Source organism: Durio zibethinus, chromosome 27 (assembly GCF_047325235.1).
Source record: "Durio zibethinus cultivar Kanyao isolate XHJ-2024 chromosome 27, ASM4732523v1, whole genome shotgun sequence".
Lineage (NCBI taxonomy): Eukaryota > Viridiplantae > Streptophyta > Magnoliopsida > Malvales > Malvaceae > Durio > Durio zibethinus.
In genome coordinates this window covers 14869968-14890312 of record NC_143188.1, presented here as the reverse complement: position 1 = coordinate 14890312, position 20345 = coordinate 14869968, and the positions used below count along the sequence as shown (strand labels likewise).

General features: G+C 28.9%; 3 protein-coding genes across 3 annotated transcripts; 1 reads left to right on the top strand and 2 right to left on the bottom strand.

The window, feature by feature from the left end:
* The first annotated feature begins 4311 nt into the window (after nt 1-4311).
* LOC111279773 (adenosylhomocysteinase-like) lies at nt 4312-6562 on the top strand. Its single transcript, XM_022866803.2, has 2 exons — nt 4312-5105; nt 5507-6562. Exons 1-2 carry the CDS (start codon nt 4395-4397, stop codon nt 6251-6253), a joined length of 1458 nt encoding a protein of 485 aa, XP_022722538.1. The 5' UTR covers nt 4312-4394; the 3' UTR covers nt 6254-6562.
* A 5485-nt stretch (nt 6563-12047) lies between these two features.
* Nucleotides 12048-12885, bottom strand: LOC111280108 (protein RALF-like 31). The gene has a single exon (XM_022867272.2). It carries the CDS (start codon nt 12738-12740, stop codon nt 12366-12368), a length of 375 nt encoding a protein of 124 aa, XP_022723007.2. The 5' UTR covers nt 12741-12885; the 3' UTR covers nt 12048-12365.
* A 5126-nt stretch (nt 12886-18011) lies between these two features.
* LOC111280105 (heat stress transcription factor A-5-like) lies at nt 18012-20027 on the bottom strand. Its single transcript, XM_089756029.1, has 2 exons — nt 18765-20027; nt 18012-18716 (listed from the first exon to the last, which is right to left on the bottom strand). Exons 1-2 carry the CDS (start codon nt 19198-19200, stop codon nt 18265-18267), a joined length of 888 nt encoding a protein of 295 aa, XP_089612155.1. The 5' UTR covers nt 19201-20027; the 3' UTR covers nt 18012-18264.
* Nucleotides 20028-20345: the final 318 nt, after the last annotated feature.

Here is a 20345-nt window from a genome sequence, read left to right as displayed (position 1 = left end):
GAGTTGTGACTCTTTCTAATGTTTTGTATTTAAGGCAGCTAAATTGGGTATGTATAATAAGGTTAAATATGAAGCAATATCATTTTGTTTGAAAATAGATAATCAAGCAATATCATTCTAGCTACCTCTTCATTACCAATTTAGTAGCCGTTTGGATTCTATTAAACTCACCGCACTTTTAGTTGAATTCAAATTTCAATTTTAATGAAATCAAATCAATAAAAATTTTTTATTAAATTTTTTTAATCGCAACTACAATAATTTTTTTTTTAGTTACAACTACAATAAATTTTATTATTGTTTTCAATCTCACCACAACTAATCTCATCGTCCATCTAAATAGAATCTTAATTAATATCATAATTATACATGGCAAGACCATTATTATTCTCTTTTATAACCTAAGATTAATAACTACAAATAATCATTTCATTTCATCTAGCTTGAAAGATGCGACACCATTTTTTTTTTTTTTTTTTTTTTACAAGGCCGTCTTAGTTAGGAAATGAAAATTGCAAATGTCGAGAATTGAACTATAATTTTATGAGAATTTATATTTTAAAAGTAAATAAATCATTTAAATTAAATCTCAAGTTCAACAACATCTTTATTAGGAATAGGTTAAAAGTAACTTTGTTTTATTAAGAATTTATAAAGTTGTGAAGCAAATATGTATGCTTTTTTGTGTTCTTGATCTAGCAATTAAAATAAATCTCAAAGGAAAAGCATTCAAAAAGTGTTTTGAAACTAGCTTTCATGAATTAGATTTTGGGATATGAAAAAAATACTATATGCATAAAATAACATATTATAAATCTATTTTTTGAATAAATATATTATATTATATACTTTTTTTTTTAATTTTTACATTTATTATTATTGTTGTTATCGTTGTTGTTAAACTTTTATTTTTTAAACCTACCAAAGGATCAATATTTGTTAAATGATGGAATACCATACAAAATAACATTACATAAAGGTATTAAAAAAGATCTTATGAGACGTGTGAAAAAAAAAAAAAGCAAAAGTTTGTATTAATATTTACTTTCTAAAGCTTATTTAATCTTAAATTAAAAAATAAGAATAATTATTTTTTAGATGAAAAATAAATTTATTATTGTACAATAAGTGAATGTTGAATTTTGCCATTTACTTTTATTTCATTTTTTATTAAATTTATCATTGTACTTTTTTAAAATTTGTGGATCAAAGTTAATAGAAATAGAATATTTCGTAAAATATTATGTTAAAATATTTAAAATAAATTTTGATAAAAATATACAATAGTACACGGATGCTTCACATGTAATAAAAATATAAATGTGACATAACACGTTAGAAGAAGTTATTATTTATTTATTTTTATAAATTTTTATAATAAAATAAATAATTATATTTATTGGATAAATTATAATATTAAAAATATTGATTTTAATATAAAATTTTGTTAAAAAAAAAAAAAAACTTCTCTGGTATAAATTTTTGCTGCAAATAAAATATTCATATCATATTTTATGTTTTATTCAAAAAATTTTTAATATATTAATGGGATATTCTATTTTCGCCAGTCTTGGTCTAAAAATCATCAAAAATGAAAATATAGTTACAAAATTCAACAAAAAATAAAATTTTAATGATAAAATTTAATGAAATTAAAGTAGAGTGACAAAATTTAATACTTACTTATAATATAATAACAAATTAGTTTGCAACTCGTACGATACACTGATTATTTTTATTTTATTTAAATATTAATAAAAATATAAATTAATATTATTTAATTATTTATATGTTCAAAATATATGTAATATAAATAAATATAATTAAGATATCAAATCATAATAAAAAATAATTTTTAATTAAAAATTGATAAAATTTAAAATATACAATAAATAATATTGAAGAAAGAAAAAAATCTAAAAATAAAAAATAAAAAAATTGAATTTAAATTGAATTTCGGTTTATCTCAATTTTTTTTATAAATAAAATGAGTATTATGACTTTAATGAGGAGGAAATATAAAAAATTACAAACTTTTATACAAAGTAATAATTAATGGGCCATTTATATTATATATAATATGATACCTTATTGTTGCTCAATTTGTAGAAAAAATGACATTGATATAAAAGTAATTGATTATAAAAAAAAAGTCCTCAATCCTTTGCTCTTAGACAATTGAATCTCTAGCTCTTCTTATAAATCATCCAACAAAATACAAATCAATTGATTATTTAACAAACATATAAATAATATAGTTACAAATTATAATTTTTCTCAAACAAAAAAAAATGATGGGTTATTGTGACTGAGTGAAACAATAAAAAATTTTTAGTGACGCCTTTCATTGCTATTTCAGATGCATAGTTGGAAATAATAATGATAAAATAATGGATAATTGTGATTGAAATTGAATTTTTAAAATAGTCTAATTATAAAAAAATTAAAATATAAAACTTTTCTTTCAAATTCAAAATAATAAAAAAATAAATCTAATCAATTTTAGTGGAGATATGTATTTAAAATTTATGATGCATATAAATATATATTCTTAAAATTTCGCTAAATTTAAAAAGGAAAGATAAATTCTAAATTTGATATTTTTAAATTCAAATTTTGTACAATTTTTCAAATTTTTTATAGATTTTCATTTTGAATTTAAATAATTTATTAAATGTACTTATTTTGTAAATCAATTTAAGAGATAACATATCTATGAAAATTTTAAATTTAAAAAGATATATATTTAGATTATTAGAAAATCCTAAAAAATAATATCTCTAAATTAGAATTTGTTACTAATTTAAAAATTATCCATATATGTATTTGGATAATTAAATAGTATATAAAAGTGATCATTCATTTAAATTTTGAAAGTTTTAGATAATTAAATAATATTTTAAATATATATTTTTTATAAATAGCCTAAAATTAAGAAATATCTTAGGTGTCATTGTAGATAAATTTTAGGAATTTTTTTATATGTCAAAAAAAAATTATCCTCTTAAATGTCCACATAAGCAATTTTTACCATATAACTTTGTATGTTATAATATATATAATTGCTTATGTGGATATTAGATTGGTGCTGGTTTGAATTTTTCTTGCTACCTCTATATGTTTTATAGAAAATGGAAATTGTTAATTAATTAGAGTAAAATTGACTTTGGCTTTGGCATTATCTCAAGCACTAAATAGTTGTGTGGGGGTTGGTTATTTCACTGTCAAGTTTTACAACCCAAAAGAATTAGAAATGTTGAATTGCCTTAATTTTGTTTTAGAATAAGTTTTAAATGCAATTAAGATGATAGTAGATTTTCAATATTAAAAGAAAACCTATCTAAATTACATCACATAATTCTTTTATAAATTGGCAATTGTGAAGAGACTTACACGTAATCTTTTTTCAAATTAAATATTCTTGGTGGCTGTTAGGATCGTTTAACCACACTTGTTTGCCTGAGTTTGCATGTTGGATACGCCATCAAGTAATGGTGGTGAGCATTAATTACCAAGCATGCATCAATCTATCTTATAAAGGAAAAATACTTTTAAAAGCTAGAGAATTATTTATCAAAATTATATTTATTTATAAGTAATATATTTATTTATTTCATGGATTTGTCTTTTAGTTTTCAAAATTTAATGTAAATACAAATTTTTAATTCTTTCATTGATGATTTTCTCCGAAAAAGAATTGTAACATATCACATTAACTAGAGTATATTATTTTTTTTTCTCGAAAAAAGTTAAAAAATAAAAAAAAATATCATTTTAAAATCAAAATAAACAGTTGATTTACAAAGAGATTTACATATTTTTTAATTGAAAAATTTCAGACTTATAAATTATAAGAGTTTAAATTTAACCTTACATTTAAACACTAAATTTTAATCATTTGCCCCAACTCTTTAAATAAAGCATAAATAAATCAAAAAATTAAATTAAAATTAAAAATTAATAAATTAATAAATTGATATATAAACTAATAAATATATGTCAATATTTTAACAAAATTTTCAAGTTTCAATAAATTTTTTTAAATATTAAATTTAATAATTCATATAATATAAAATATTATATTTATATTATATTTTATACAAAAATTATAACGATATAAAAATATAAAATATAATTTTTTAATTATATCAATTTTCAATCATATAACGCTTTGTCTACCACACCCACCCCAATGCCAAATCTTTTAACTTTTTACCGAGATCCACCAACCTCAACCCATCCAATCTTGACCGTTCAATTTCATCTCAACCTATCCTATTTATAACATCCTTACTTTGCCTCTCATCCCTCGCCACTCCGCGACTCTCTCCTCGTTATCACTTCGTTCGGAGACTGTGTTCTGTGTTTACTCTTTACTTCGTTTCTTGATAGCCATGGCTCTTTTAGTTGAGAAAACTTCTAGCGGCCGTGAGTACAAGGTCAAGGACATGTCGCAGGCCGACTTCGGTCGTCTCGAGATTGAGTTGGCCGAAGTGGAAATGCCCGGTCTCATGGCATGCAGAGCCGAGTTCGGCCCTGCCCAGCCTTTCAAAGGAGCCAAAATCACTGGTTCTCTCCACATGACGATCCAAACCGCTGTTCTTATCGAAACACTAACTGCCCTTGGAGCCGAAGTCCGTTGGTGCTCTTGCAACATTTTCTCAACCCAAGACCACGCCGCCGCCGCCATCGCTCGTGAATCCGCCTCTGTATTCGCCTGGAAAGGTGAGACTCTCCAGGAATACTGGTGGTGTACTGAGAGAGCTCTCGACTGGGGTCCCACTGGTGGACCTGATCTGATCGTGGATGATGGTGGGGATGCTACTTTGTTGATCCATGAAGGAGTTAAAGCCGAGGAGGTTTATGAGAAAACTGGGCAACTCCCAGATCCGTCTTCTACGGATAACGCTGAGTTTCAGATTGTTTTGACGATAATTAGAGATGGGTTGAAGACAGATCCCAAGAAGTATTCGAAGATGAAGGAGAGATTGGTTGGTGTTTCTGAGGAAACTACAACTGGCGTTAAGAGGCTTTATCAGATGCAGGCGAATGGAACCTTGTTGTTCCCTGCTATTAATGTCAATGACTCTGTCACCAAGAGCAAGGTTTATTTTTTCTCAATTCTTATTGTTGCTATACTTTTCAACTTCTTACACAACGGATCTGGTGATTTGTCATGCAGATCTGATGAAAATGGTTTCAAAAATGACAATTCATTTTTTTTTTAAATTGCTTCAGATCTGGTGTTTGCTAGCTCTGTTTTCACTGTTAGTGATGTTTTCTTTCGATTTTCAACTTGGGTTTTTTGTGAACTTGTTCTTAGATCTTGATTTTAAGAATTAATGGAAGGCTTTATTTTGTTTTATCCTATGATTTCATAGGTAGTTGTTAGTTAGATTCCCATTGCCCAGCTAATAGTCTTTTGTTCGTTAATTGAATTGTGGTATTTAATTGTCATTTCTGGATTCTGATCTGATTGCTGCTATGATTTGATCTTTTGGAACAGTTTGATAACTTGTACGGGTGCCGTCACTCTCTTCCTGATGGTTTGATGAGAGCTACCGATGTCATGATTGCTGGCAAGATTGCTGTTGTATGTGGTTATGGTGATGTTGGTAAGGGCTGTGCTGCTGCCTTGAAGCAAGCTGGTGCTCGCGTCGTTGTCACTGAGATTGATCCCATCTGTGCCCTTCAGGCTCTTATGGAAGGACTTAATGTTCTGACACTTGAGGATGTTGTCTCTCAGGCTGATATCTTTGTAACTACAACCGGTAACAAGGACATCATCATGGTTGATCACATGAAGAAGATGAAGAACAATGCCATTGTTTGCAACATTGGTCACTTCGACAATGAAATCGACATGCTTGGTCTTGAGAACTGTCCCGGTGTTAAGCGCATCACCATCAAACCTCAAACTGATAGGTGGGTCTTCCCTGAAACCAATAGTGGCGTCATTGTGTTGGCTGAGGGGCGTCTCATGAACTTGGGTTGTGCCACTGGCCACCCTAGCTTTGTCATGTCTTGCTCATTCACAAACCAGGTGATTGCTCAGCTTGAGCTGTGGAAGGAGAAGGGAACCGGCAAGTATGAGAAGAAGGTGTATGTTTTGCCCAAGCACCTTGATGAGAAAGTTGCTGCTCTTCACCTTGGCAAGCTTGGAGCTAAGCTTACCAAGCTCACCAAGGAACAAGCTGATTACATTAGCGTGCCCATTGAAGGACCTTACAAGCCTCCTCACTACAGGTACTGAGGAGAGATCATAAGAGTTCGTCGAGAAAAACAATACACACGGATGCTCTGATCGTTTCTTTTTACCAAAATTTATCGATGGTTTGTGGTTAGATTGTTAGGTTTGAATTTTGTAGGAGTTTCTGTTTGGATGGTTGGAAAGTTTGGGAGGACAAAAAGGATTGGTCTCTCCTTGAAGAAGACTAGATGGGTTTGAATAAGGTGTTGGGGTGTGTGAGGAGATAATATTGCCATTGATGCAGTCTAGTTTTGCTGCATTTGGTTATCAATTAATTATCATAAAAAGAGGAGCAATTTGCTTTAACTTTCACTTTCTATTTCTTTATCGAGTGTTGGTAAACATTAATAAAAGTGGGTTTGGAAAAAACATGGAAAAATTGAAAGAAAATGAATAAATTTTAATTTTAATATTTATTAAGTTGTAATTTTTAGTACTTTTTTTTTGGTGCTTTATTTTTTCCAAAACCAAATTGCGGTCCTGCCTGTTTACCGACCCCCTTTGCCACTAGCCAGGTCTATTGGATTTATGTATAGGAAATTTACAAGTGAAACAAAACCCTTTGACCTAAGATTAGGATATTTGCGTGGTGGAGTAATGGACAAAAATGGTTTGTGGTGGCAGGTTTTTCTTATTTTATATGAGATATTTTTATAGTTGCGGTTGGTGGCTGTCTGTTCGTAATCCATATAAAACGAAGACTTTTCCCGATGGATAATTTTAATAGTAGTACATGTTTTGCGACAATAGCCATATTTTCTTCGCCTGTTGTCGCTTGCGCACTATTGAAGTTGAAAAGGAAGATTTGATTGCAGCTATTAAGAAAATAAAATGAAATATTAGTGGGTTAAATTTTCTTTGTTTTCTCAAGGAAAATGGAAGGAAAAGAGGAGTGTCGTCGTCCTTTTACATGAGTTACAGAGTTCGATTGAAAATTTCTCATCACAAGATGCATTTATGATCCATACTGTGAAGTATGTATATAGACTTTATTTGTTTCATAGAAAATAATTTTTATATTTTTAAGTATTTATTTTGGTAAAAAATTATTTGATTAACAAAAATTAAATTGTTGATCAATAGAAAATAATGTTATTTTTTTAAAAATTATTTTATTTTTTTGAAAAAAAATAATTTTTTTAAAAAATATTTATGAGTAAAATTATTTATCAATATATTTGAATATAATTTTATTTGAATTTAATATATGATTTTTAAAATTTAAACTTAATTCGATTCGATTTAAAATATTATTATATTAATAAATAATATTTTATTTAATTTTACTTAAAAGTTAAAATATTAATATTAAAATTCTTTTAATATTTTAACATTAAATATTTTTTTATAATTTTAGTCAAATAAGATTCTAAACATAATATTTTAAACCTAAACTTGATTTGATTAAATTAAAATATTATTATATTAATAAAATATTTTATTTAATTTTATTTAAAATATTAAAATATTAATATTAAAAGTCTTTTGATATTTTAATTTTAAATATTTTAATTTTATATATTATTAAACATAAATATTTTTAGTATTTCAATAATAAATAGTGTTATATTATTGTTTTAATAATAAAAAAATAACATTTAATAATATTTTAATTATTTTAATAATTAATGCTGCATAATATAATAATAATATTTTCTTTATACATATTTTTATTTTTTTATCATTTTTTACTTTAAAATATATAATTTTTATTTTATTTATTAAATTATTTATATCAATATTTTAAAAATAAATATAAATAAAAAAGATTTTGGTTATGATTTAATAATAGATACTTTCAATATAAAATATAAATATTTTAATAGTATAAATACTTTAATAATAAATTTTACTATTTTAAATTAATAAAAATAATATTTTAAGAATAATAATACTATTTTAAATATTTTACAATATTAATATAAAGAATAACAAATAATTTTATTTTAAGTATTTTATATTAATATAATATTTTAATATATTAATAATATTATTAAAATATAATTATTAAAATATAATTATTCTTGAAAATTAATAATTTTAATAATAAATAATTTCTATATACTTTAATAATAAATAAATTTTAATATTTTAATAGTTACATTAACATTATTTGAAAAAAAAAACAAATTTTTCAAAAAATAACTAAATAATAAAAGGTATTTTCGTTAACTAATTTAAACAATAAAAAATCTCCATTTTTTTCGAAAAATATAAATATTTTTCAAAAATATTTTCTGTAGTTGAATATTAAAAACGTATCTTTTGATGCGATAAAATCCCTACAACCGGCCTATAACCGGGCTCCTAAATGGATCTATAAACAATAAGGTTTGTTGGCATCTGGCAGGTCTCCTGTCTGGACCCTCCTATCAACCCAAAATTCAGTGCACCTGGGCCCCACCTTTACTAGGCAGCCTATTCTCTCCATCAAAGAACCAATGAGCCAATAAAAATGCTGACATGCTTGGGCTTTGAAATGAATATGAGATGGAAGCAGTAACCCCTTTCTCTTTAGTAATTTAAGATTTTCCCAGCGAAAAAGAACTAAGATGGAGATAAAATGAGGAGGATAAAGGGTGCAAATGAACTAAAACCCATTTAACGTTCATGGTTGAGAGGCTTCAGTGTGCCTTCCTTTTACAGTCATTATGGTCTCATTATAACTTCATTTGAGGTTGCTTATAAGGCATATATTTTTGAAGTCCCATCTCTCTTTGTCCCTAAACCAGTCTTCCATCTATGTTTCTAAGGTTTAACTTGCTGTACTACGTATAGGCTGTAGTTTTTTACTGTCCCGAATTGCCATTGTTATCATGGAAGATATTAGTTGTAGTTTGCCATGAACAATTTTGTGCTCCAAACCAAAGTTGCGAGCTTGATAATGCTCGAGTCATGAATTGGGTTTTGGTTAAACCCAGGATCCTCAACAAACAGTTTGCTTTATCAGAAGACCACGAGGATAGATTACGCCCAAGACCATGTGGACAACCAGCCGAATGGGTGCTAGTTACAGGGATGTAGGCAACCAACCCAAAATTATTTGTCGCATTTTTTTTTTAATTTAGCCGAGAGGGGGGATGGGCTTTGTCTAATGCACTCCTATCTAAATCAGTCACCTACGTATATTAATATAACGAGTTCATAAAAACATGTTTTTTTATAGATTACAACTTTTTTATCGGATTTAAACTTAAGTAACAAAGAAAAAAACACATAGAATTGATAATTCGTATATTTATATTATATAAATTATTAAAATTTATATATTTATATTATATTTTATATAAAATTATGTATCATAATTAATATCAAGATAAAAATATAAAATATATATTTTTAAATTTTATTAAACTCATATAATTATTATTAAAATTTTAAATCATTTTACTTCTAATTCTATTTTTATATGTATATCATTATTTCGAAGCACACTTTTACCACTTCACCCAATCTCACCGCACCAAAAAGCAGAAAAGTAAACAAGGGAAAAAGGAAGACAGTACAGGCAGTTGAAGGGGACATGTCCAATTAAATGGGCTGTTGTCCCACCTGGCCTGGCGTACTATGTCTTAACACTCCTAACCATGAATGCTGACATGCTGAGATGAGGCCCCCCTAGAGTCATTTAAGCAGTTATGTCTTCTTCTCTTTTAACTTCGTCTTCTACTTATTGTTCTTTTCTGGCATTGTTTTCTGGACTCCTTTGTTTCCTTTCGTTGTTTACTCTTTCTTGGCTTGTGGTCTATGGATTGTTCTTAGTTTGTTCACCTAGGATGAGAGTACATACCTATAAATCGCCAATTTATAAAAGATTTTGATACCATTTTCTGTGATTGTTATTTAACTCCTAGTATATGTGATGGTCGAGAAGATCACTGAAAGGTAAGAAGTAGAACGTTTATCACCCAACAAAAATAAGAAAATCAAGGGATGTGGAGATGATACTCCAGGAAAAAAAAGGCAAGAGAGAGTAAAAGTAGTGAGAGAAGGTAGAGAGAGAGAGTTGAATACTGAATAAATTAATTGTTTAATCTAATTATATCTTATATACCTCATGAATGAGGATGTGATTAATTGAATTGTCATACATAAACTCAAAGTGGTGGACTCCTAATTGTAGGGACCAAATTTCAAATTCCGACGACCTCAAGTATAAAAAATAGATAGTGCACTCCATAGAGTCGGTCGATGGGCAAACCTGCTAACCTTTTGCTTGCTGATTTGCATTTTCACAAATGGTTTATGAAAACAATTTCTAATGTAGTTATTTATAGCAGTTTATAAATCAAAAGAAAGATAAAATGAAATGCTGGTTTAAGAACTGATCAATACTTTGGTAAAACAAGAAAGGGTTTGAAAGTTGACAAACAACTGAAGACAGTGACATTATTCTAGAAAAACTTAAGTTTAATGACAGCCATGATTTTCCTGATCAACTTAATATCTTGATTTGCAATGCCGATAATAATAATCCACAAAGAAAACAAAACTGATTTTCAACTGCTGCAAAGATTTTTTTCCCACTATTGTTTGGAAAAGAAAATACAGCAAGGAGTTTTTTTTTTTTTTGGGTACAAAGCAGGCCATAGCCTGGAAATAAAAGAAAGGGTTGCAAGTAGTGGGATTTGAACCCCAAACTTGCTGGATGCCAACTGTAAAAGATGATTGCATGAACCAAATGAGCTAAGCTCCGGGTTCATACTGCAGGGAGTTCAATATTAGGAATAACCAACCTTATTCCTAGTGGTCAGTTACAACATGTCATAAACTTGAAATCCGTAAAATTCTTTACTTCCCATTTCTAAATCCATCCGTCTTGTAGCACATATAGTTAAGATTTAGCTGATAAGAACATCTTTTGTAACTATATGGTCTACAAACAATTATGATCATGTGTCAATGTTGGAGAAGAATCAGTTCAATGACTTACATTCGACAAACTTGAAGGAAGACTGTCCAAAGGGATCCGTTATCAAATTCAATTAAATGAATGAAAAAAAGCAAGAAAAGAAATCAGCAACAAGCAACAATGAGTGTGATAAAACAACAGGGAATAAAAACCCTATATAAGCTCTTAATTTCACTACCACCATGTGATGATCAAAGCTAATAGAAAAATTTTCAAACACATAAAATTAAAATGGAATGAAATTCCTCTAATCGAATAGCTAGTTTTAACTCGAGGCAGAAAGAAAAATCCTGCATTTTTGTTGGGGCATAGGGGAAAACAGAATGGACCACAAGGCTAGATAGAATAGAACTAGAGGCACGTATCCTATATATTTAATCACCTATTTAGTATTTTGATGAGATTTTATGCACGATCAGATAATGAGAAAATTACAATGATCCCTTCACAGCAAGGTATGATTGAGATGTCTAGTTGAATGAATAAAGAACTTTAATTGATCTAAGCTAAGCACTATAGCAGAAACATGCTACAAGCCTACAGCAGCAAGCCATTCAGTCGAATTAATGAATTCAATCTTATGTGGGGTATCAAGGGCAGTTTTTTCAAAGGTATGGATGAAGTCTCTTCAGTCTATTGAGTAGGATAGACTGGAGTTGCCTGGATTTAATTGAAGCTGATTTGATAATTAGAAAAGGACAGAGCAGACTTAATTGTAAATTAACTTTTTCCTTCTGTTCTCCATTGGGTACACTTTTTTATTCAGCAGAAAAAGTTAAAAAATAATGCAGAAAATCAAAATAGCTGATTCAAATGTAAAACATCTTGACAACCAAGATTTTGAAATCTAGAAAATTTTCTTTGCTTATGTTATAGGCCAGGAACAACTCTTACAGGATAGATTTTCAGAAACCAAGAAAACAAAAAATGAAGATTACCTGCATTATTCATAATTTCCTCATCAAGCACCAAGTAAATTTTCTTAAGTACTCTAACAAGGAAGTCCCAGGATCTCCAAATTCAAGTTAAACATGCATTTATATGTAGCAAATGCCAAGTTAAAAGTAAGAATCTTTGATATACAGCCATAAACCAAAAAAAGAAAAAACCCAGAAAGACAACAAAAATCTTAGAAACCCACAACCAAGACATTACCACTTTTCACAAAGCAGTTATCATGGGTAAAACTTCAATTTTGGGGTTTCAGGTTTTGATATCTTTAATACCTCTAGCACATCTCGTAATAACCTCACAACCTCGGTTGTAAGGATTTGCCTGACCAGCATTGCAATCATAGTAGGAAGCACCAGGCTTTGCACATGGGACCATGTCCCTCCTCAGTGTCTCATAGCTAATGTACCTCCTTTGTATCACCAGCACTCTCCTGCTGCTCTCTGACTCCATTTCTTGCTGTTCTAAACAATCTTCAAGCTTTTTGGTGCAAACCCTTCTCACCATGACATCAACTTCTCTGTTTTTCAGTGCATTGTCAAGGTCTAAAATTGAAACAGAATCACAGGTATGGAAGAAAATAAGGGATAGAGAGAGGGTGGTGAACAGGAATTTGAGTATGGGCATTTTTTGGTTTTGGATTTGGGTGTTTTTGAGTTAGTTTGGAGCTTTGTTGGTCTGATTTTGCTCTTTCACATGGATAGAAATTAATACTTTTTGGGTTGTTGGAGAGGTGATGGATGAGGCCTAGGACATGGAAACAGCATAAGCTTACATATATTTATGTTTCCAACAAAATTATCCCATTTTGCTTGGAAATGCATTAAAGAGTGGGGACCCCTTCAAAAAAATTTTTTGTGATTAAATGTTAGATAAATTATAATTTTGCCTTTTAAAGTTTTAAAATTGACATTTTATCACTGATTTTTTTTCTTCATTTTCAAGTCAAATTTATATTCTTCTACATAAATGGCGAACCAAATAATTATCAAAATACATATAATATATATGTGTAAGCCTTGCTCATCTTCAATATAGAGCATCTTTTTAACCTTTTTTATGGGGGTAGAATCATGTCCCTATTTTTATTTTGCAATGTTCAAAGAATCATTTGGAAATTATGTAAACTACATATGCTCCATGACAAAATATTCACAAGTGAGTTTCTTTAATCTTTTATAAAAAAAAAAAATTTTTATATATAGGTGATGAAAATTTTAAATTCAATAAGAGGATTTATATGGTTGTATTATATATATATATATATATGATCATGCAATATCATTTTTTTTAACTCTTTAATCTTTATTTATTTAATTCACCTGAAGAGAAAATTACAAGTTTAAATTCTTTTAAATTTGAAAATTTTAAGACATGCTTTGATTATTAATGAATGGCCATTAATTACAATATATTATATACCTTAATAATGTACAAACTAATAATTAATATCATTCAAAATGACTAAGTTTGCTTGCATTCAATTTTAAATTTGAGTTATAATTTTTCCAAACAAATTTATTGACTCCATTATACATAATAAAATATATCCTATCTCCCTTTTCCCTTGTCATTCATATTGTGTTAAAATTGGGGGAACAAGGCAGAGAATAAGGAAGAAGAGAAGAATATGAAAGCCAAAGGATTGAATGCATCCCCATGTTGCTGGACTCGAGAATATAACTGGAGCTGCTCTTTAATAAAAGGGAAACCTCATCAATGAAGAAAGGGAAAAAGGATATACACCCTCTTTTTGCACCTTTAGTAGGCAGTGGGATAGTTATCATTACAACCCATTTAACATTTCCAGCTGTGGATTTGACCTAACACATCAGCTGGGAAATAGAAATCAAGTGTTCTTTTTTCATTTTATCATGTTATAATTCATCTTATGTTGTTCTTGTTAGATCTGATTTGATATGGAAAAAAAGAAAACTCCTAATAAATTGAATATTTAAGTTAGAGAAAGGAAATCAAATAAAAAATTATTTACATAAGAGGTAACAAAAATATAATTTGACATTTAATTTGTTTACCATCATGAATGAAAAAAAAAAAAATTCATTAGTTATAAAAAATTACAATCATACAATCTCAATCTTAAGCCGATCTTTAACCATCCCAAATTGATATTTAATGTTTTCAAATTAATCTCTTACTATCCCAAATAAAAACACATGCATATTTATATAGATCCTTTATTCTCATCTAATTTATTCACAAATATAATAATTATCATACTCACGGATCCTTTTATTTTCATCTAGTCTTTTGGAGTATCAGACACTAAATATTCAAATATACATACCTATAAATATTCTCTCAATCTTTTTTAGTTTTATGTGTTTTTATTTCGGTAAAATCTTATAATTTTCATACATCTTTATCTTATATCTAACTTCATTGAGGCTCCCATTATTTATAAGACTATAAATTTACTCATTGAGAATTTCTTTCCGCATAAAATTTTTTTATTATAAGTTTTCTTCTCAATTAAGTCATATCTAATTAATTTTAAAAAAATTCTCTTATGAAATCTTTGAGATTTGAGTCAATATCTCACCTTTACTTCCTAGTTGACATTCTTTTATTTAAGTTCAATGAATCTTAATTTGCAAGTTAAGGCAAATTTGATTCATTGTGGTGCTTGAATTCACACTAAGTAGAGGTGTCAAATGAGTCGTGCTAGGCTAGCACAATCCATTAAAAAAATAGCTCATGTGTGTAATAGGTCGTGTCAACCAACACTATTATTTAACGTATCACGTTGATACAACTCATGAAAATTAAGAGTATGGTCCAACATGACAAATGATTTTTAGCCTTTATGGGTCAATCTGCATTTAACAAGGCACTATTCTGTGTCATATCAGTCATGTATGAGTTATTAATAGTTTCTTAATTTATTGTCATTTTTATGAGGAATTTTTTTTTTGTTTTTCAATTATCTTTAAAAATTAATATATGAAATTAATACATGAGGCATATAATTCATATGATTCGATAAAATATCTATATTTACCAGGGGTAAAAAATTCATCAAATATGTGAAAATTAACAAATACTAATATTACTTCTTTAAATTAAAAAAAAATAGATATCACATTATTATTTTATTTTTCATTTTCACCATATGACGATTCATTTATATTATGTGTTTTTTTTATTATTTTTGGTTTTTTCATAATCAATTTTCAAATAATATATATTTCATAGTTCTTGTTTTTAGAAAGTGATAATTCAAAATGAAGAAAAACATAAAATACAAAGATTAACTTACTAAACTCATTTATAATATTTATGAACCTGCACAACACAACATATTAATTATTGTGTGTCATACCATGTCAATCCATATTTCGTATGCTGGCACTAGCCCTTGATGGGTCATGTTGTATCAATCTAATAAACCTAAATCTCTAGCTCAATACAACACAAATATATGAGTTATGCTTGGCATGACCCATTATTATAGCAATAAATTGTGTCGAGTACGATCAATATCGTACCAAATTATATCGTATCATGAACTATCTACATTTCTAAAATTGAACACATGTCTTCTATAAATAAGATTGATTCAAGAGTGTTATGGATTAATTAGCAAAATCTCAAGTTCCAATAGTACTAGTTGACATTCCATCCATGTTAAAATACTGATAATCGGTAAACCTATGACCCCTTCTGTATCCTTATTGTATCCGTGTCAAATATTTCATAATTTTTGATACATTGAAATAGTATTAAACTTGGTCAGATATAACAAAATAAATAAATAAATAAATAATCCATGTGTAGGTATTAACACTTTATTTTCTTTTATTATTGTGTCTATCATCCTTTTTTTTTTTTTTTGCAAAAGTAATTACTTTTTAAAAATTAGCTTAAAATCTATTATATATTTTTAATTAATATTATAATATATAAAAAAATATTTTTTATTATCGTATCTTAATATATCTGTATCTTTATTTTTTTAAAAAATACTATATCATTGTGTTCATATCATGTTATACTCAGTATTGTTTGTCTCTATCTTCTTCATAGCTGTAAACTGGTTTTCTTGACTGTTGTTTGTTTTACTGTCAGCAATGAGAGTAATGGCTTTCTTGCTTGCCCAGGACTTATTATGTCATAATTGATTTTCCTCACAATTATTCATGGAAACTGTAATAAAATCTTTCCTTTTCCCACTCTAAACCGTAGTCTTTCACTAGACAAATAACCGAACAGAAGAAAACACATATTAATAATTGCATATAAACGAGTGGGAGACTCCAGCTGGTTTGACTTACATTCAAGCTGAGTTGTGAATGTAATGTAAACTTTAAGTTGGTAGAAATTTGACGGGTTAGGTTAGGTCACTTTATGATCAAAGAAATTCATGTCTTTGTAAGCTTTGGTAATTTTGAATTTGAACCTAATCGATTTTCAGTTCAATTTGTTTTGAATAATTTAAGCTTGAGTTAAATGAAGTTATATCAAATTAGGTTAGATCAATTTAAATTTTGAATTTTTTTGAATCATTTATATTTGGGCTAAATGAATTGAGAAAAACTTACATTATATTCTTTAAATGAAATTCATAAAGTTTTTTTATTAAAATTGATTAAATAATAATTAAAATTGAAAATTAAATATGATAAATTAAAAAATTTTATTACACAAATCAAGCTTGCAAATTTTGAAAAAAAAATTTTTTTATATATTTTTTAGATAAGTATTTTTAATAAAAATTTTGATTAAATTTTATCATTAAATAACCTTTTATCAAAATTTAATTATAAATGATATTTTTAATAAATTCTTTTATATATTATTAATATTTTTTTTGAATATTAATTTATCGATTTAAATTTTTTATTAAATTAATTTTAATAAGAAAATTCTTGAACTTCATTATATTTAAAATTTTCCCTGAATGAGCTCAAGTATTATTTTTTTCCTCACCAACTCAGATTAGATCAGGATTGGATTCGGATGGAATTTTCAAGTTCAAGTCAAATTTATCGGCTCTAAGTTGAACACATTATAAAAGTGGAAAGTAACAAGACTAGGAGCTGGCAATTTGGCATGATGGAGCTAAGCAACAACTTGATAGATCCCAATGATAACCTACTTGTTGCAGCCTGCTTTCTTCCTCTTGAAACATCTCAGGAGCCACAAATATCATTTTTAGTCCAAGTTGGATTGGAATCTCCAACCCTTTCCAAAGTATTTTTAAGTTTTTATCAATAAGATCAAAGCATGGAGGATTGACAATAAAACCATAGGGAAATTAAAATTTCCTTTCAGTGGTTATTTACCAGAGCAGCATTCGTTGCATAAGTTGAACATTTTTCCAATGCCATGGAAGAAGAAAAATATATCTGTGCACTTGGGTTGTCCTATCATTTCACAAGAACTAACTCAATGTATTCATATTCTCCAGAAAGCCTGTCAGGGCCAACTCATCCATAATTTTTTGCGAGACCTAGGTAGATGAAGTAATGCTTGAATGTAACACTCAGTTGGCCCTTTTACTCTAAATTTAAGAACCACATAAGCAAAGGTAGTTTTCCATTTTTTTATTTTACCTATCACATTATCACTGTATTATGCTAATGTAATTTTCAAATGATTTAAGATCTGCTATCACGCATAACATTCACTGCACCAACTAATGAATAATCTATAAATCAATTGGTCGAAAGGGAAAACTATGATATCTCAAGACAGATGTAACAACAAACAACCTACAAAATGTATGAGATGAAATGTCAGATGAACATCTTAAGACAGACACATCGATTCGCGTCAATTTGCCAAAAATGAAAGTTCTAGGTACTGAAAAGAAAATTAAGAAAGTCAAATGCAACGCTAAGGGAAGACTTCAGTTCTGATAAAGGAAGATAAAAGCAGATTACTTCAGTTTCTCAGGATAAGTGCCTGTTGCTTAGTTATTGAAACCTTGAAAACTAGATAGTACAACTACATAATTTGATTTTACTAATGCCAAAAGGTTGTTATCTCTCCAATGTGAGCACTTTTATCAACATGGAACCACAAATGGAGTCCAACATTTTTTTATTCAAACCAATTTCAGAAAAGGAGTAAGAGAGACCTTGATAGACTTGTCCTTGGATTTATGGAAAATTGGCAACTTTGCTACTCAAAGACTAAGCTGATCCATGTTCTTAGCATTACTTGGTAGTCCATGACCTGACCTTTTGTCTTCCTGCTCTTCGTATGGCTTTGCTCGATAATTGGAACTGGCCTCTTCATTGTCAGAGGAACCTGGTCTTTCAGTGAGGAGCTGTTCCCAAAATACATCATTCACTCCAACTGGAGGAGCTGCAGGCTCTTGATTTGTATTAGGGGATATTGTTGCTTCCTCATCAATCATGTTTCTGCTGTTGCTGGAAGCTCTAGTATTAGAGTCTTTAGTGTTGGCATCAAACCCTGACTCTGGGATTTTTCCAATTTCCTGTCTTAGTTGGGACATCTTAGTTAAGCTAGGACTTCTATTGACTTGTAATGAAGAAGATGCCAGAGTTAGATTTAATTGACAGGAAATATGACTATCGGGTTCTTCATTGGAATTTAATCCCTGTTGCAGGGAATGTACTGTTTGGATTTCATTCATTTGTACTCTTTGAGTGAAAGATGAATCCATTTTGAATGTAAAAAATGCGCCTGAAGAGTCTAACGTTTCAGGTGCGAATAAAAGGCCCTCTGATCTGGTCTGAGCATCCTTTGGTTCTCCTTCAGAGACCCTTCTCTGTGGACTTGCTTCATGTTCATTAGAACTTTGTGTGGTATGAGAAACCAAGTTAATATCTGAAACAGCATGTGACAATTCTGGTCTTAGCTTGTTTGAGAAATTTTGATGGAAAATATTTCCTATCTCAGGTCTAGAACTACAGTTGTTCTCCAAAAGACTATTTTCTCCAACTGGCTTGTTTTGATCAATATAAGGCAATCGTCTTTTCTTATTGCATGCCGCAACATCCATAGATTCAATCTTCTGAACAAGATGTTCAACAAAAGTAGGGTCTTGAACAGCCTTTTGTAAGAAATTAAACAAAGTGTCCTGCCTCCGCTCCATTTGATCAGCTCGCAGTGTCAGTTCTTCCAATTGATGCTTCGCAGCTGATCTATCTTGTCTAAACCTCAAAATATTAGCGTCAAGTGCGGCTCTCACTTGAAAGCTTTTCTATTTCTTCTTCAAATCCAGATCTTTCCGGATCTATCATAGAACCCTGAGGATTACTGTGGCTGTGAATAGGTTTTCTACGGTGGATATTCTTAAGAAGATGCTTTTGTCTTTCACAAAATCTTCATTAGCAAATTCCCACCTTTCAGGATCAATCTTATGGAACCCGTCACCAAATTGCATTCATATGCACTCAGATCCTGCTTAACCACTCCAATCCTCGTATATCTAACCTAAGCAAACTATAGGTAATAGAAAACTATAGGTAACATTCATATGAACAGCACTATGAATCGAAGATAAACATGCAAGTGTTATCTTAGTGACGGACCAATTTTTTTTATACAAAGAGGCCAAAACCTAGAGATAGGGGAAATGGTTGCGATATTGGGATTCGAATCCTAAACCTACTGGATGCCAAATGATAAAGTAGTTGCATGATCCAACTGAGCTAAGCTCCGATTCAATGAAGAATCAATTCTCTTCACTAGAAAAGATCAAAAGTTTCTGTTATTCATAGAAGAAATGCACAACAAGAAAAATGAAAATCTGAAACAATTACGCAGAAGATTCTTAACTTCCAAATTAGAAAAGACTAATTACAATCCCCACGTTTCTGTACAAGGTTGACTCACCTCCATGGTTCATTGACCAAGAAAACGGCCCAACTCATAGAAATCACCTTATAAATGACAACAGAAGACATTGGTCGACCTTAAATTTTTGTGCCAGTTTCAGGCACAGCTATCATAGTCAGCGTTAAATCAAAATAATATTTAAGTCTAAATAATTGAAATTTATCACTTAAAATCAACCTTTTTTTTTTATAATTTTTTATACTTTTTTACAAGCAATATTTCAAAATTCTTTAATTTTTTACTATATGATTGTGGACTTTATTAGTGCATATTTCATATATTTTTAATAAAAGCTTAAAATTTTAAATTAAAAAATTTATTATATGAAACTATAGAAACCACAAAATTATTGCTACATGGAAGAGATTGTTAGTGGCAATATTATGGTCAATGATCGTC

Excerpts from the sequence above, each read along its gene's own strand:
- LOC111280105 (XM_089756029.1), bottom strand. The coding sequence starts at position 19,200 with ATGGAGCGGAGGCAGGACACTTTGTTTAATTTCTTACAAAAGGCTGTT. Across the intron at positions 18,717-18,764 it reads ATTTTTTACATTCAAAATGG|ATTCCCTGCAACAGGGATTA; the intron begins ATTCATCTTTCA and ends TCCAAACAGTAC.
- LOC111280108 (XM_022867272.2), bottom strand. The coding sequence starts at position 12,740 with ATGCCCATACTCAAATTCCTGTTCACCACCCTCTCTCTATCCCTTATT.
- LOC111279773 (XM_022866803.2), top strand. The coding sequence starts at position 4,395 with ATGGCTCTTTTAGTTGAGAAAACTTCTAGCGGCCGTGAGTACAAGGTC. Across the intron at positions 5,106-5,506 it reads ACTCTGTCACCAAGAGCAAG|TTTGATAACTTGTACGGGTG; the intron begins GTTTATTTTTTC and ends CTTTTGGAACAG.